The 12,997-nt window shown below is 39.0% G+C and overlaps 1 protein-coding gene across 5 annotated transcripts in view; it reads left to right on the top strand.

The window, feature by feature from the left end:
• Positions 1-12,997, top strand: part of MTUS1 (microtubule associated scaffold protein 1) — a 130,794-nt gene that overhangs the window by 57,820 nt on the left and 59,977 nt on the right. For all 5 annotated transcript variants that reach the window (XM_055794281.1, XM_055794282.1, XM_055794280.1 and 2 more), the window contains 3 exons: positions 75-209; positions 2,171-2,275; positions 3,552-3,602. In XM_055794281.1, the coding sequence (XP_055650256.1) occupies positions 75-209; positions 2,171-2,275; positions 3,552-3,602 (291 nt within the window). The remainder of the gene's footprint in view (positions 1-74; positions 210-2,170; positions 2,276-3,551; positions 3,603-12,997) is intronic.

Raw genomic sequence — 12,997 nt, 5'->3', positions numbered from 1 at the left:
CCTCGGGTAAAAGAGGCTTGGTTCCCTAGGCTAGGTATTGCCTAGAACAAATTCTTTCTCATTCTGTGTTGCAGCTGCAAGTGCCACAGTCCTCATCAAGAATGGAGAATGGCCTTCAAAACCGGCCTGCCAGAATGGTGCTTCGGGAACTGTCCCTTTGAAAGCAGTACCAAGACCTAGATTACACTCGTTGAAGTCAACTCCTAAAGGTATATGGGTCTGTTTACAGACAGAGTGAAACTATAGTTACTGCTGTTATGGTACCTTACCTTTTGCAGGTGGCTGTCTCTTGAAGCAGCATTTATTAAAAAGCAGTCTCTGGACAAATAATGTGATGAAGTAAAAATCATATCAGTGGTGCTTCAAGTTTTGTGAGATGTCATAGGAAGGCTAAAATATGCTTTGTATTGTCATAACTGACTGGGGTATTTCAGACAAATGAGGAGGAGGTCTGCACTGAGACATGGCTAAGGATTACATGGCACAGGGACTAAATGCACTTTGCTACATGGTGATTGTCATCACGTGGAGTGTATTTGTTTCAATAAGAGTTATTTTCTGTCACACAGCTCAGGTACAGACTCTGGCTGCTGGTGATCTGCGGGGTAGACCTATCTTGAATTTATCCTGAGTGGCTGGTTGTCCTTGTCCTCGTCCTCACGTAGATTTTGCATTTATCTTCACCCCTTTCAGGAACGAAAGGACCTTGGGGGATGGGGGTATTTTTTTGAGTAAGGTATTGCAGATGAATGACATTGGAACTCTTCCCTTGGAAACATGGGACAGAAACAGCTAAGCTTTTCATGCTGCTTTTTATTGATACTGGCTGAAGTAGGAGGAGAGGTTTGCTCTAGTTTTTAATGAGGATAAGACAATTGTGCTTAATCTTCTGCTGCTAAAGGAAACGTTTAATTTAAACGTACTTTCTGGCTTTTTATTAAACACTCTTCTGGTTCCTATTCCTATTTGAGCCAGGACCCCTTGACTGGCCAGCAGTGCTTCTCCACTCAAACCACAAACAGCAGCTGACAACTCATTGTCTAGTCAAAATTAAAGACATAATGGGAGCAGATAAACAAGCTTTCTGTCTCTCTCTCCTAAATCCTAGTTATAATCAGCTTGCTTCTGACCATCTTTGTGGTGAACTGGTTGTTGTAATTGGATAAACCTAATCAAATACTATGCTCCTGCTTTAGGCTTAAGTTTTAAGCTGGTATCTGACATAACTGATAATAAATAGAAGAGATGCCTGCCAAATGTCACACTATAATGACATGCTCTAAAGTGGTAAACAGTGAAAAGAAACAGAATTTGCCACAAACTGTAAATCACTTTGAAACAAACACAGATTATATGGCTGTCTGAGAAGTTAATGCTTTCTGTTGGGGTCCCAACACATGTGACAACTATGTGTTGCTCAACATCTTCAGTGATCTGGGTGCTAGAAGCACGCCTTCAGCACCTGCAAGAGAAGTGTGGCCAGAAGAAGCTGGTATTCCCTCCTAGGTTTGGTGTTACTTGGAGACTACTCTGTGTTTCCTTTCCAGTTCAAGAGACTTAGGAAGATGGTTAGGATCTCTGACCGCATAACCTTTGAGAAGAGGTTGGGGGAGTTGAGCTTGGGTAGTCACGCAAAAAGGAGAGTAAGGAGAAAGGTTGTTAACAGTCTGCAATAACTTGAAAAGAACAGCTACAAAGGTGATGGTGCCAAACTCTTCTCAGTACTACCAGGTGGTATAGCAAGGGGAAATTATTGCGAATTGTGGAGTGAGAGAGGCAGCATCATCCAGCAGGGCCATGGAGCTGCTTTTCCTGGAGTTTGCAACGCTCAGCTAGACAAAAACATGGTCAGCTGGTTTTGTCTTGGTGGTGGCCCTGCTCTGAGTGGGAGGCAGGATAGCTGGCCTCTGGAGGTCCCTTTCAGCCAATATTTTTGTAACTGTTTTCTTCTGCTTAGAAGCTGTATTAAAACTATCTTTTTATCTCTTCTGGTGAGTTCTGGTAAAGCTAAGCTAAGTTTAAATATAGCTTACAGTTTCTAGAAGGTATCTTTGGTTTATTTGAGTAGATCTGTGCATCTTCTGCTTAACTGTAAATATGTAATATTGGGCATGTCTTTAATTGCTGACATAGCTCTACTTTTAAACCTGATCTAAGCTTTTGCTTCTAGGAGCCAAGGCCAGGCCTGCTTCACTGAACCAGTGCACACCAAAATCATCTGGGCCACTGCACTCAGCAAGGAAAGTCAGTGAGGCTAGAGATAATCAACTGTTGGGTAAGGTCAATTTTTTGCCTATATTCTTGAATCCCTCTGGCTTGAGAAGGAGCAGCTATGTGCTATGACTTCAGAGTAATTGAGATCATCAGTCTGCTCTTTTGCCTTGTAGTCCATGGTATTGGAGACTGGTTCTGCAAAGTGTTCCTTATGTATTTGTTTTATCTGGGGGTAAGAAAATCGGGGCATTAATTTTTCTACTCAAATGAAAAGCATTCAAACTATCTGCTTGAAACTTGTGTCCCAAGAGGACTCGGACTGCTTGATAGTGTCTGTTAAACAATGGTCAGTCACCTGCTTATAAGATCTTACAATTGCAAGACACAACCCAGACTAGATTTCTCAAGTTTGTGTTTAATTTAAGCAAGATTCTTGTGAAAGCACGCTGAGCAGTTTTGGCTGAGGGTAATACTTACCCACTTCAAGCATCTGATACAGAAACATATTTTATCTTCAACTTTGGTAAAAATGACCAATTTCAATTAAGAGTAAATCAAAAGAATAGATATGAATCCTCAGGCAAGCCCTGTAAAACAAAATTTTCACCTTGGGAGCAAAGTTTCATTTGCATGGCTGAGGTGAGGGAAACAAGTATGATAGTAGTAAGAAACAGATTGTTTCCTGTCGGATCAATAGGATTCGTACAGGATCACACGTTATTTGTAAAGCCTGAAGAAAGCTGATTGGTGTTGTCAGTGGACTTTTTATAAACTTCTGCACTTGGACCTAGCAGTCTGAAAAAGTGCTTTCATTTACATTAATATCCTTCGAAATAATGAGATTCTTAGGTCAGTTTTCACATGACTGTCAAACAATAGAGTGAGGGTAGATAAACCTTCTCAGAGCTTTCATTTTTATCTAACTTGATTGGTAGCACTTTTGAGAGTGCTGTTAATTTATACCTCTTTTATACAATTAAAATAACTGGAGCATATAGGTGGAAAATGTAACTCTGATGCTGGTATAGACTATTGGGTTTTATCTGTGGTCCTCTATGAATGAGTAAAATGAAACGGTGCTACCTGGCTTAAATGAAGTATGATAACTGTAATGGGGAAAAAAAGTTTGGCTTATTGGGAATTCATCATGTATTTTCCAAATACTTTAACCTTATAATGCTGAATTCTGCTGTTGAACGTGTCATCAGCCATCGCAAGAAGTTTGAGGAGCTTATGTGGAAAGAATCTAAAACAAGGCACCCCCATTGCCCCTTACTGGCTTGAAGTCTAATTCTCTCTCTGTCTTTTTTTTTTTTTTTTTTTTTTTTTCATCATAGGTAGTACTCCTGGAAGAAATGGACACCAAAGCCTGTCTTGTTTGGGTTCTGGTGAGTTTTCTGCCTGCATTTTTACGTTTTCTGTAGTGCAACTTAAATTAGGTTTATACATTGTATTAATATACTGGTTCTCTTCTTGGAAGAACAGTTTTGCAGTAAACCATCGCTGATTCTAATTTCAAGGGATATGGAGAAAAATCTTGGGTGTTTTTTTCTACTTACTGTCTTCTGGCTACCCAGCTCTTAGAATACACACTGTATGCTGTGCATCACTCTGTTTCCAGTGAAGCATAAAGAGGTTTTAACTGTAACCAGAAGAAAGTATGGCAGTGAAACTTGGATGTAGTTTTTGCTGTTTAGCCACAGTGAGGTGTATAATGGTTAAAGCTCGTGTGTTGTAGCTTTAAAAAAAAAATAAATAGAAGAATCGTGCTGAATATCAAGTTTTTCTTGAAGACTCATGGTAGATACCCTTCTGGTGTGAGCTGTCTCTGTATCACTGCAGGCTACACTTGAATAAGAAGTTGAAATTATCTGAGTGTGTTGATGTGTGTGTCTGTTTGTATGGCAGAGGGAGGAATCGCAGCCGATTAAGTGGCAGATGGTGTTCCAAATTCTGGCAGAGTTTTAAGGACTTCATACTGGGTTTGATTTTGGTGTTTGTGCCAATCAGGGCACCTGGTGCTAGTTTCTCTTTGCCAGGAGACACAGAAGTCTTCTGATGACATTTCTACTTCCGGCAATTTCCAGGTCTTTTCAACAGAGTTGGCAACCTAAATTAGTTTCTTGAGCATCAGTGTTTATTTGCTGAATTAAAAGTTGCTTGTAATTAATTAGTCAGTGAAAAGCCCTTTATGAAAGATACTGAAGATCACTGGAAAGCCCTATGTCCCTTGAGTGAATAGCAGATGTCTTTCTGAAAAAGGTGCTGTAGTGAAGCAAATGTTATGAATTTGAGTCTGGAATTACTGGGTAAATCAGTTCTGACCTGTAACTGGTACTGTGGCAGTACATTATTAATTTCCTGTAGTCATAAGGTGAGTCTAATGCTTTTGCCTTTTACTCTCTTGAGTATCAAATGTTGACATATTAATAGTCACAGAGTACTTTGCGCAGTATCTTCTGTTAAGAGTCAGGGCTTCTGACATACAGCAAGCATAAGACTTTGCACAAAGTGCTTATTCTGTTTGCTTGCTTTTATTGATACTTGGCTGAGCTAATGAGTTCAGGTATAGCCTAACACTAACTTTCATGAGCTTGTACGTAGCCCATTATGTAAGAGTGCAGAGGATGATATAGCCAGCAACATGTCTTCGTTAGTCTGAGGAAACATAATAAGCAATGAAGTCTGGTTTTGGACTAGAAACAGAAAATGAAATTCTTCTTCCACTTGCTTATGATAGTCTTAAAATATAACTTTCTTTTCCCCTAAATTTAGTGTGGCACTTTCTATTTTCCATACACAAAGTAATTAGTGCTCCCTCCCCTTTTTGCTAGCTTTATTTTTCTTGTGATTCAGCTTTTCCAACCTAATAAAGCATGTAGTTACATAGCCTTGAAGTATTATATTTGGTGCCGTAAAAACACAACTGTGAACTCCAAATTGGCTGTAATGTTCAGTGATTCTTTAGCAAATGCTCTTCAGCATCGTATTTTTGGCAGTTAAATAGCTGTATTTCAGTATTTGTCTTAATAAATCTGAACAGTTTCCTGTACTGAGTCAGCTTCCAAAATTGGATTGTATGTTAGGCTTTCAAGTTAATTCATTTCCAACTTGTACAGGGCATTAGTATAATTTCCCATTTATGAATGTGAAGTATTTTGCCTTTTTAAGGATGACTTTTTTCTTTTCATCCTCATTGTTGCAGACAGATCTTACAGAACAAAAATATTGTGTGGCTACTTGGGTGTTTTGCAGTACTATGTCTTACGTTTTAAGAAGAGACAAATGGTCTTTTTGGAAATGAACTGAAATAATGCCAGCTGGTACCATGTAGAATGGGACCTACTATCTTCTGGGTTTTTTTTTATGGCCTTGACATTATAAAGAAGCTTTGTTATAGTGATTTTAGCTGTTTAAAGCTTTTGTTCTTTTATATCTGTGCTGTGGTCAACTCTACAGTTTTTAGCCTCATTCAGTGAGGAGGTCCAACCCCACTTTTGTTTCTTGCCCCCGTGTACTCTGTCTGAAGGGTCAGGACTGGTTTATTGCGCCAGCACTCTGATAATTGATTACAATATTAAGGTATTCATTAAGTGTCCAGTTCAGTGGTTAATGTTGCTTCTCACATTACTTCAAGGATGGAAGAAGCGGGCGTCTCTAGGATATGGTCTCTGTTCTCTGTTTGTGCTCTTCATCCACTTTCCGTTAATTTACAGCAATGATGCAAAGCCAGAATCTGCTTCACAATGTAAGGCACAACACACTGCTGTTAGTATGCCTGTAAAACTGCAGACACTTATGTATTTGCAGCTATTTATTCCTTTTCAGTTTTAAAAAATTCACAAGGCTCCTTTTTGTGGATTCTGTATTTTTCATGCATGATATTCTAGTGGAACAAGTGATTTCTCAAAGTTTTGTGGCATATTGCTTCAGCACTGGCTTTAAAGCTAAGGCAACATGAATTTCTTGGTCATAGTATGTTTTATTATACTTCTTAACTTCAAGAAAGAATGTACATGTACACTTACTGTAATGTCTTGATGTAAGTATGACTCAAAATATTGCCTCTTGTGAGATGTGATTTTGAACTGGATGCAAAACTGCCACTAGAAATGCGTATTAGTGTTCTTTCCTTTTTTTTTTTTTTTCCTTCTCCAGCCCTTCCTATAGAAAAAGTGACCCACTTCTAATACCTGTGCATTATATTACAGTGCAGTGTGTATAGGCAGTGGATATTTGTGTCTCATGTCTCTGTTATTGACTGAAGGTTAAGTTACAATACAGTAATCCCTGTATATGTAAGCCAAGCGAAAGCCCCTATCCTTTTTGGCAGTTCCAAAGGTAAAGCCATCATTTTAGGAGTAAAGACTAAATATTTATTGGAAAGCTTTATCCTGTTGTTTAGTGACCCTGAAAAGGACGTATGGTGTATTATGGATAACAAGTCACACTTATGCTTGAGGCATAACACTCTTGTCAGGAAAGCTAGGGCAATGCTGGATAAACCTGTGAAGTATTATTAAGTATGAACAGTGTGATTTATGTCATCTCTGTTTGTACTATGATGGAGTGTGCATAGGGGAATCTGTTACTAAAGGCTATAGAAGACATGAAAACCAAATAAGCTTCATCAAAACCCAGCACGTGCTCCATCGTGAAAGGTGGTATTCTGTTGTCTTATCTTCATAAAGTGGAGGTTAAAAGGCCGCTAGTTTTAGTTTAACCATTTGTGAGAAAATAAAACACTGAGGGAAGGAATAACTTCAATCAAGGGTCTTACTGAAAAACTGAGTAGTAGTGCTGAACAAGCCCAGATGGAGAAATAAGGTATAAATATAACAGTCCGTATAACAGCTGTCTCTTAGAGCAGGTTGTTGAAGGTGGGTGCTGGCTCCTCACTTAAACTCTTACACTGGGATAGGATGCTTTTACTAATGCAATATTCTGGTTCAAACAAAAGTTAATGGAAGCATACTTTAAGGTTCATTTAACACTCCTTGCTTTCATGCCCCCAGTCATTACTGTTGAAACTTGGAGGAAACAGGATAAACATCTCTTCTTACGTCATAGATTCTTTAATAGAGGTTACCCTCAAAGTATTTGCATTTTCAACCACTGGAAAACAGGGGATTAATGTACATCACACTGTGCTTGTGCTTTTTTAACAACAACAAAAAAACTTAAATGTTTTAAAATGATACGCGATACTGTGTGAAAACATGTAAGCTTTCTCTAAAAACTGGGAGGACTGTCATTCTGAGAGCTGACCAGCAGTTAGAAATGTCAAATACTTGAGATCGTCAGTGAATTCTTTTATCTAATTGACCATCAGTAGTCTTCAGCATGGGTATGGTAAATTACCCTACTGATCATGGATATGTGGTCAAGTGGCTTATGAGCGCTTTGTTTCTCATTTCATATCTGATCAGAAGATATTTTTGAGTTTGTTTTTGTTTGGGAGGGGGGATGCTTGCTTGCAAGAGAGTTTCTGTAAGTTGTAGAAGAAATTGTGCAAGCAGTGTTCTTGCTGCTTGGTGGCTTGAAAAGACGTTGGTGCACATGTGAACATATGTGCCCTGGCAGCCAAGAGGGCAAACTTCTGCTTGGGGTGCAATCCACAGTATAATCATTCAGGTAAAAAAAGGTGATTATCCCACTGTGTTCAGTGTTGGTGCAGCCTTACCTTAAGCACTGTGTGTGGTTCTGGCCCCCACAGTTTAAGAAGCTTGTGAAGGCCCTTGAATGCATCCAGAGAAGGGCGGCAAAGCTGATGAAAGGGCTGGAAGGAGTGTTCTGTGAGGAAGTGGCTAAGGACTTTGGGCTTATCTAGTTTGGAAAAAAGGAGGTTCAGGGACCTTATTGCCCTCCACAGCTTCCTGAGGGGAAGCGGAGAGCAAGGTGCTGAGCTCTTCTTCCCAGTATCCACTACTAGGACGTGTGAGAATGGTTCAGAGCTGCACCAGGGAAGTTTTAGACTGGGCATTAGGAAGCATTTCTTCACTGAGAGCGTGGGCCAACACTGTAACAAGCTTTCTGGAGAGGTTGTTGATGCCCCAAGCCTTTCAGTGCTTAAGAGCCATTTGGACAATCTGCTTAACAGCGTGCTTTAACTTTTGGTCAGCTCTGAACTGGTCAGGCAGTTGAACTAGACAGTCATAGATCCAACTGAAACAGTCTCGTCTATTCTACCACAACTGCTCATATGACTGGTCACAGAGTAGGTAGGACTGGGGAGCTCACCTGAGTTAAAAACAGATCGGGAAGAATAGTGCTTTTGGTGGCAGTTCTAGCATAGATCATGAAACTGATGCTAGTGATATGGAGAAAACGGAGCAAACTGGTTCTGTCTCAGCACTTCAGGCATTCTTTGATAGCTTTATCTTAATATTCCCTTTTAATACTTTTCTTGCTGTATAACATAAATGTTACTAGGATTGTTGCTAGAGAATATAGACAGATCTTGTTTGTTTTCCTTGAGTACCCAGCTTTGCAGGTGCAGGGTTATTAAATGTAAAATTAATTTTCATCAGAAGAATGTCCATTCATGTAAAAAAAACCCCACGAGATCTTAAACTGCTATTAAAAAAAAGAAACAAAAAACCCACCCCAAAACCCCCTCATTTCTGATAAAGAATGTATGTTGCAAAGCTCTATCTAACAGTTTTCAAACACTGTTTCAATATAGTCTAAAGGGTAATTTTAAGTTTCACACACCCATTAAAAAAAGAAAAAAGCATTCTGTGGTAATCTGTGGAATTTTTCCATGAAGTAAATCTTCTCCAGTTGTTGAACCAACTCTGCTTTTTTTTCAGTGTCTTCTAATGCTGTACTCTGGAGCTCATGGGAAATAAATTCTCTTAAGAATCATACAGGAAATAGTTTTCAAATATTTAAGATATTTACCCAACGAACTATTTCCTGTTCTATGCTGGAATAAGCTAGGTGCCTTCTGCAGTGAAGTTAAAACCAGGAAAATCTTGTTTCTTAGCAGCTAATAGTTTTTTCCAGTGCTTAAAAGCACTCCAGGTTGAAAAGCAGTGTTTAAATACTTGTTAAAACTGGGCTGAGTGGCGAGGATTTTGGTCCAGGTCTTCCACATTGCAGGATTCGCATCTCTGACTAGTTCTAATCAGGAATTTCAGTATGGATGTATTGAGACTGAATTCTCACTCTCTCATGTTAAGAACTTCAACCTTTGTAAATAAGTTTGGTTTGTCAGTTTTTCTGTCTCTACTCCTCTCTCCAAAAGAAAAGCCTGGAAGTTTTGTAGAAAAACTTGGAACAGTTTTGTAAACTCTATGGGGTGAAGCAGGACCAAGATTAGATTCGGTATGAATTCAGTGTAATTAATATTTTATGCATTGGAAATTCTAGGAGTTGAGCTATAGAAATAAAGTCTCCTTTATCTCTTGAAAAGCAACAAAAAAATCAGGCTTTCGCGGATATTGTACTGTCCATTGGACTATTCTGTTCCCTTTCTAGCTAGCATAAGCTAGCTATAGTCCTTTTACAGACTTCTTTTTGTTAATCCATGTGATATATGAGGACTGAGTGATCAAATTGTCTCATGTCTTGTGATCTAGCCTTAGAATACCTTCAGGCTAATAAGGAACATTCTTATAAACAGAATCGAAGCTGCTTCAGTAGTGTACCTATTACCTGTGAACCAGCTATAAAAGCAGGTCTTCATTTTGCCATTTCTAGATTCACATAGATTTCTATATTTATTTATATGAGTTTCTTATTAAATGTATTCATTAGTGAGACATAACAGTTTTATTTTGAAGAGTTAAGGGAATATCTGTAAACCTGAAATAACCTTTGAAACCCAACAGCTGTTGCTTTCTTGCCCAGACTTTTTCAGCAGTACCAAATAAACTATAGTACAACAGCTGGATCTCAGGATTTAATTCCTTTGTTCTACGGAAGTCTTCAATATTAAATGGCTAATGCTTATGTTCAGAGAATGCCACACTAAACTCTGAAGTAATCTGTTCTGAGTGATTTTGGGGTTTGGGTTTTCTGGTTTTTTGTTTTGTTTTAAATAAATGGTGTTTTCCTGAGGTGGTTTGTCACAGTAGAGAACAGAATGCAAAAACTGAGACACTTGACAACACAGTCTTAATATATTGCAGATTGGTCCCTTCAGCTCTCAAGTAAGCGTATCAGCGTGCTTATATACATGTTCTTAGTGTTCTTCCCAAACTTCATCTTCCAAGGATTAACACTTTGAGAAGGCAGTCTCTTGTTCCATGCTGAAAATTAGCACTGCTCGCTGTGCCTTCAACAGATATCTTTACAAAAAACAATGAATTTTGAAAACTCAGGGGTTTGCTATGGAGTAACACATGGGCCAGCTCTGTTCAAATGGTGGTATTCTGCTGGCAATTTCTCAAATTGGTGGACTGAAAATGTTGGAATTATTTTTACAACTCCAGCAACGAGGACTTCGTGTGGGTCCTATTAGTTTTTGTATAGCAACAGAGCACCATTCATTAAGGACTTTTGTGGCATAACCCAAATGGTTTTCATACTACAAAGTCTGTTTCTTCTGTTAATGCTTTTAAAGAAGGACCCGTTTTCTGGATTTTAAGTTAGATATTTCAGAGATGTTTATTATTATCTAATTCCAAACTTCTGTGAGAAACTTGCTCTCCAGCTCTGCACAGCTACTCCAAACTCTTGGTGACACAGAACTCTGCAGGCTTTCTGTGGAGGGAATGTTTGTAGTTCACTTCTCTGGTATTTATTCTGAGGCTGGGAGGAATGTCAGTAGTTCTCTTCCGTGGTATTTTATTTTGCTGTTTCACAACAAGAAGCCACACAGGAGAAGAACAAAGAGCTGTGGTTTTCTCACACTTGTCTAAATACTGAATTAGGCCAGCCTCTGCATGAGTAGAGCTGGGGCAGCTGAAATGGATATCCACAGATTGTATCAGCTCAGTCCAACAGATGCTTAAAGAAAATTTCCAGTGTTGGGAGCTGGAGTTGAAGGCTTTTCTAGTGTGGAAGTCTGTCCTAATGGCTTTAAATTATAGATTAGGATTAGCCAGAGCTGGTGTTTTTATTACTATTCTGTCTGAATGAATTTTGAAGTATCTAAATTCTCACTATTTTTTTCAGTAATGAAGAGGACAGTAAGTTTTTGTTTTATTAAGAGACTTTAGAGCTTTGACTGACCATCAGGGTCACATACCACTGTTTTCATGTTGTTATTCTCAACTGAATTGCTGTATGCAATGCTAAATTGTGTCACCTTCTTGAAAATGTGATTGTAGCACTTGGTTCTTTCTCTACTATCTTCTTGTCCCTTCCCTCTCCAGTTTAGCTTAGTTACAGATCTCTTCTGATGTTCTCAGACTTGGGTTTGTTGTTTTCCTTTGACTTTCTGGAGTTCCTTAGGGTTGTGCACATTGTTTTATGTGTTTGCAGTAAGCAGTGAATAATCCCATGTTGTTGTAATGGAGTTCTTCCTTAACTTTGTGGTGAAGTGTTAAGAGGTATCCCAAAGCTGACTCTTAATGTCCTCTTACAGTGTTTTGTTTTTTTTTTTTTTAAAGTTATTTTAAAGTCCTCTAACTTGTTCCCTCTAGCTTTTTTTAAGCCCTTTCTTTTCCCATATTTCTTAAGTATTTTTTCAGGAGATACAGTAGTTTCCCATATTGCTGTCATTGACCCGTTAGGGAAATAAGTTGGCATAATATTTGAAAGCTCATGGATCTTGTGTCAAAGATGGTTGAACAGCTTGTAAACTGAGTGTACATGTGCATATTTGTCTGCACACCAGGGCCTGTGAAGAACATAACAGCCCATGGTGATAAGCAAAACACAGCAGTTGTGAGCTGTCTTTAATGTGCCCCGTGATCTCCTGCTAAACCACTAGCATGTCTTAGGACATTTCCTTGCCGAAATTTTGTCCTGACTTGCAGTGTTACTTTTTAGCAGAGGCTGTCTGGGTATTGTTGGGAGGCCATAGGTGAAGAACAGTTGCACAATACATAAAAATCAATATCGTGTGAATAAGGAATTAAAATATCTGTAAGCTGTGGCCCAAAGTAAAACTTTCAATTTTCCTCTGTTCCTTGAGGCCTGAACTCACAAGGATTTGTGTATGCGCCTAGCCTGTTTCTTAACAACAGAGGTCCCTAGCACAGAGGTAGTTGGGTTTTTTGACACATATGGATAGATCATTGAAGCTTCATATTTTAAGGCATGTTGTCCTGATGTTAGTGACATTATTCACTGCTGTAGCATAGCAGGTTTTTTTTTCAAAGCAATTTTGACTGAGAAAGTCTAACAAAAATGCCATTTTGGAAGGGACATCCTGCACATGGAAAATAACTTGCTCTGCTCCCTTAAATCAGTTATTAAAAGCAACTTATTCTTGCAGTGTTTTCTGGCTGTTCTGAATTCTGAAAAAGTACAGACAATTTAAATGCCACCACTGTTGTGTGAGACACATAGATAAGCCTGATTTCCTGTAGCTGTTTGCCTGGGTATCCACTGCAGCATGACCTTCTGTTTGACAGGCTGCTGAATTTATAATGATTAAAAGCTTCTGTGTACTAGAAGAAACCTAAATTATTTAGGATTTTAGTTCCTGCTCTGAGGCAGGAAGAGGTTTGCTTTTTTCTTCAGGTGAGGATTGGACTTAAAATAAGTCCTGAAGCTGCAGGCTGCATCTGGCATGGCAGTGGGTTTTGTTGCCTGCAGGAAGGCTAGCTTTTCAAACTGGAGCACTGGCTAGAGCAAGGTGCGCACAGGAAAGTGAAGAGGGGACAGT

The sequence above is a fragment of the Falco peregrinus genome, chromosome 2, assembly GCF_023634155.1.
Source record: "Falco peregrinus isolate bFalPer1 chromosome 2, bFalPer1.pri, whole genome shotgun sequence".
Lineage (NCBI taxonomy): Eukaryota > Metazoa > Chordata > Aves > Falconiformes > Falconidae > Falco > Falco peregrinus.
The sequence above is the reverse complement of the archived record's forward strand: the minus strand, read 5'-3'. Positions and strand labels throughout refer to the sequence as shown.